Source organism: Amborella trichopoda, chromosome 6 (genome assembly GCF_054954075.1).
Source record: "Amborella trichopoda isolate Santa Cruz 75 chromosome 6, AtrichopodaSantaCruz75HAP2 v2.0, whole genome shotgun sequence".
NCBI lineage: Eukaryota > Viridiplantae > Streptophyta > Magnoliopsida > Amborellales > Amborellaceae > Amborella > Amborella trichopoda.
This window is the reverse complement of record NC_142341.1, coordinates 3,140,162-3,143,004: the sequence shown is the minus strand read 5'-3', so window position 1 is coordinate 3,143,004 and position 2,843 is coordinate 3,140,162. Positions and strand designations below refer to the sequence as shown.

General features: G+C 34.2%; 1 protein-coding gene across 1 annotated transcript; it reads right to left on the bottom strand.

Moving 5' to 3' along the window:
• Positions 1-997: 997 nt before the first annotated feature.
• On the bottom strand, positions 998-2,042 carry LOC18434483 (TPD1 protein homolog 1). The gene is made up of 2 exons (XM_006844553.3): positions 1,982-2,042; positions 998-1,314 (listed from the first exon to the last, which is right to left on the bottom strand). The coding sequence occupies exons 1-2, from the start codon at positions 2,040-2,042 to the stop codon at positions 998-1,000; spliced, it is 378 nt and encodes a 125-aa protein (XP_006844616.1).
• Positions 2,043-2,843: the final 801 nt, after the last annotated feature.

Sequence of the window (2,843 nt, the reverse complement as noted above, 5' to 3'; positions counted from 1 at the left end):
CATGTAAACTTTTTATTGCCGCAGATTACACCTAAAATTCATGATAATTTTATTTTTATGAAAAATAAAAAATTCAAATATGCTAAAACCTTGCCTTTTTATTATACTCTCTCTCTCTCCCTCCCTCCCTCCCTCCCTCCCTCGTCCATGTTAAGTGTCTCGCTAAATACCAATTAGTTAAATAAAATACAACTTTTAATTGAATAAGGAAAAAGTTCATATAGAGCCGCGGCTCTAAACAAATCAAGTTAGAGCCCACCTAAAAATTCACTAGAAGAGGTAGTTTTGATGCTCAAATATCCTCAAATTGATCATCTCAACATCAATATGCATGGATATGAGAAGAAAATGGATTTTAAGTTTTGAAAATAGTGCATCTTGTAACGCATTTTTGGACCTGTCAATTTTCAAGATTTTCAAGTTTTCATAAATTTGCTTGATCTACTCTATTTTTTAAACTTTAAATTTTTATAATTAAATTTGAAATATATTTTAAGGATATCACAAAAATTTCTAATATCAAAATCACATTTTCTCGACACTATTTAAAGTTGTGTTTTACTTTTACTGTTTAGAGTCTCGGCACCGCACCCATTAAATAAATATCTACATATCTAAGTTAGAATTTTTTATAATAAATATTAAAAATCATTTTTTCTACTAATTGTTAATTGAATTTTTAAATTTTAATAAATTTTAAATTTTTATATTGAGAAAAATGTTATGCCAGTCTAACCGCCGATTGGACTCGCTGTGATTGGACCAACCTCTTCACCAGTTCAAGCCCTGGTCCAGTCCTGGTAATAATGTTCCTAACATTATTAAAAGCCTCAAGTAAATAAAAGCCATTGCGATAACAATATGTATTGCCAAAGCAACCATGTTACGCTTTATTGTGAAACCAAAACATTAAGCCACACAGGCTGTATCAGCAAAACAAAAACACCTCCATTGGAAGGAAACTCCAAAAATGAAAAACACCTCCATTGCAAGTGCCTTAACACGATGGATCGGCCCCCACCACAGGCAAATCAGAAGGGGTAGCAAATGCATAAGTGAATTTGACAGGGGACCCGTTAGCGATAGGCTTGCCGTCGTTGACGATGCATGTCGAGTCGTCCAACATCCGAAAGACCGAAGGATTAGGGGATGGCCCGACACTACTGAAACCCGAGCATCCAATCTTGACATTCGACTGAGGGCATGCACATGTGTTGCTGATGGTCACCTCGAACTGGGATTGCCCTTCTACAACTTCACCAGTCTTGGATTGGGTCACTCTTATATCTGATGGCCCACATTTTTTAGCATATCCTAGAAAATTAAAAATAAATCATCAAAGAAGGAAGAAGAAGAAACCAGCATGAATAATGGCCAGAGTTTCACCGTTAAAAAAATAATAAGGGCACGGTTTCTCTGAGTCCATGTAGAAATGAGTTCACTCTTAAAAATATATTTTTGAGATGGATATTTGGATCCAATTTTTAAAGACATCTTTAACATGAAGATCTTAAATATATAAAAAAAATTTAAATTTTAAGAAAAAAATAATGATTTTATGAAAAAAAGAAATTTGGACAGTTAGTTTCAATTTTTTTTTAGATGGACAACCTATTTACATCTCTAAAAATGGATGTTTTATACCTTGGGACTGCATGTTGTAGAAATTCGGTCCAGCCCGCTTGAAACAATTTTCCAAAGAACAATGGCTAGAGTTTCACAGTTTGTTTTAGAGATAGACTATTAATATCTCGACCATTTTTCCCAATCATCATCATCATCATCATCGTCTTTGTCAGAGCCTTTTCCCATAAGAATTAGCATAGGAAGGTGACAATAAATTGCATAAAACCATAGAAAAACTTTAATAAACCCAAAAACATAAACAATTTGAGTTCTACAGCACCAAAAACTTCTTTCAAAAAGATAAAAAAAAGAAGAAGAAAGAAAGGTGGATAAAAGAAGAGTAGAAGAAAATAACCTTGATTCAAGATGTATAGACCAAGAAGAGCCCAAAGAAACTTGAACCCAATGGCTGCCATTTTCGGCTAAATCTCTCTCTTTCCTCGGTCTTTTGTCTCAGGAGTGATGTAAGGTTCTATAGAGATAGGAAGCAGTCTGAGTTTTAAGATATAGAGTGAGAGTGAGAGATATGGCAGTCTCATTACCCAAAAAAAGAGAGATGCCAGTCTTTAAATGTAATTACTAATAAATATATGTTATTTTTTTATGTATTTAAGAGATTTTCTATTCACCAATTACTATTTCTTTTTCTTTGGATTCCCTTGCCCACGCCTACCTAAACTTGGTAGATGCTTTGAAAACAATGGGTGCCAATTTCGTGTGGCGTGAATTGTGCATAATGTCTAGGACTAAAGAATATGGCGTGATGACGGTCCTTTTTTGTCTGTTTCTTTTTGTTTTTTAGTTTGGGGGAAGGCAATTTAGAGGAAAGACAGGGCCTACCTATTTTAAGAGTTAGTTTTTTTAAAATGTTAAAAAAGTGGCATTAGTAAAAATGAAAACCACAACATGATGACTAATGTGTAGGGTTACTACCACCTCGAACAAGCCCCTTTCCAATAACGGGAGTCCTTGACTCTCTAAGAGCACTATGTCACTCTTTTGACTAAGTGAACGCAGACCTGGACAGTCAAGTCCCACAAACTCATTGGGGTCAGTGGGTCAACCTAACCTAATTGTCATCCCTATTTATTTTAACCTAATTGTCATCCCTATTTATTTGGAGTTTATTTTATAAGACCATTTTTTTTTTATACAAAAAAATCATAACCATTAGATATCAAATCCAAAAGCTTGGGAGATGTTGCTAAAGATCAATA

Bases quoted from the DNA above. Each gene is read 5' to 3' on its own strand.
- LOC18434483 (XM_006844553.3), bottom strand. From the start codon at position 2,042: ATGGCAGCCATTGGGTTCAAGTTTCTTTGGGCTCTTCTTGGTCTATAC. The intron at 1,315-1,981 runs GTTATTTTCTTC...TTAATTTTCTAG, and splicing joins TCTATACATCTTGAATCAAG to GATATGCTAAAAAATGTGGG.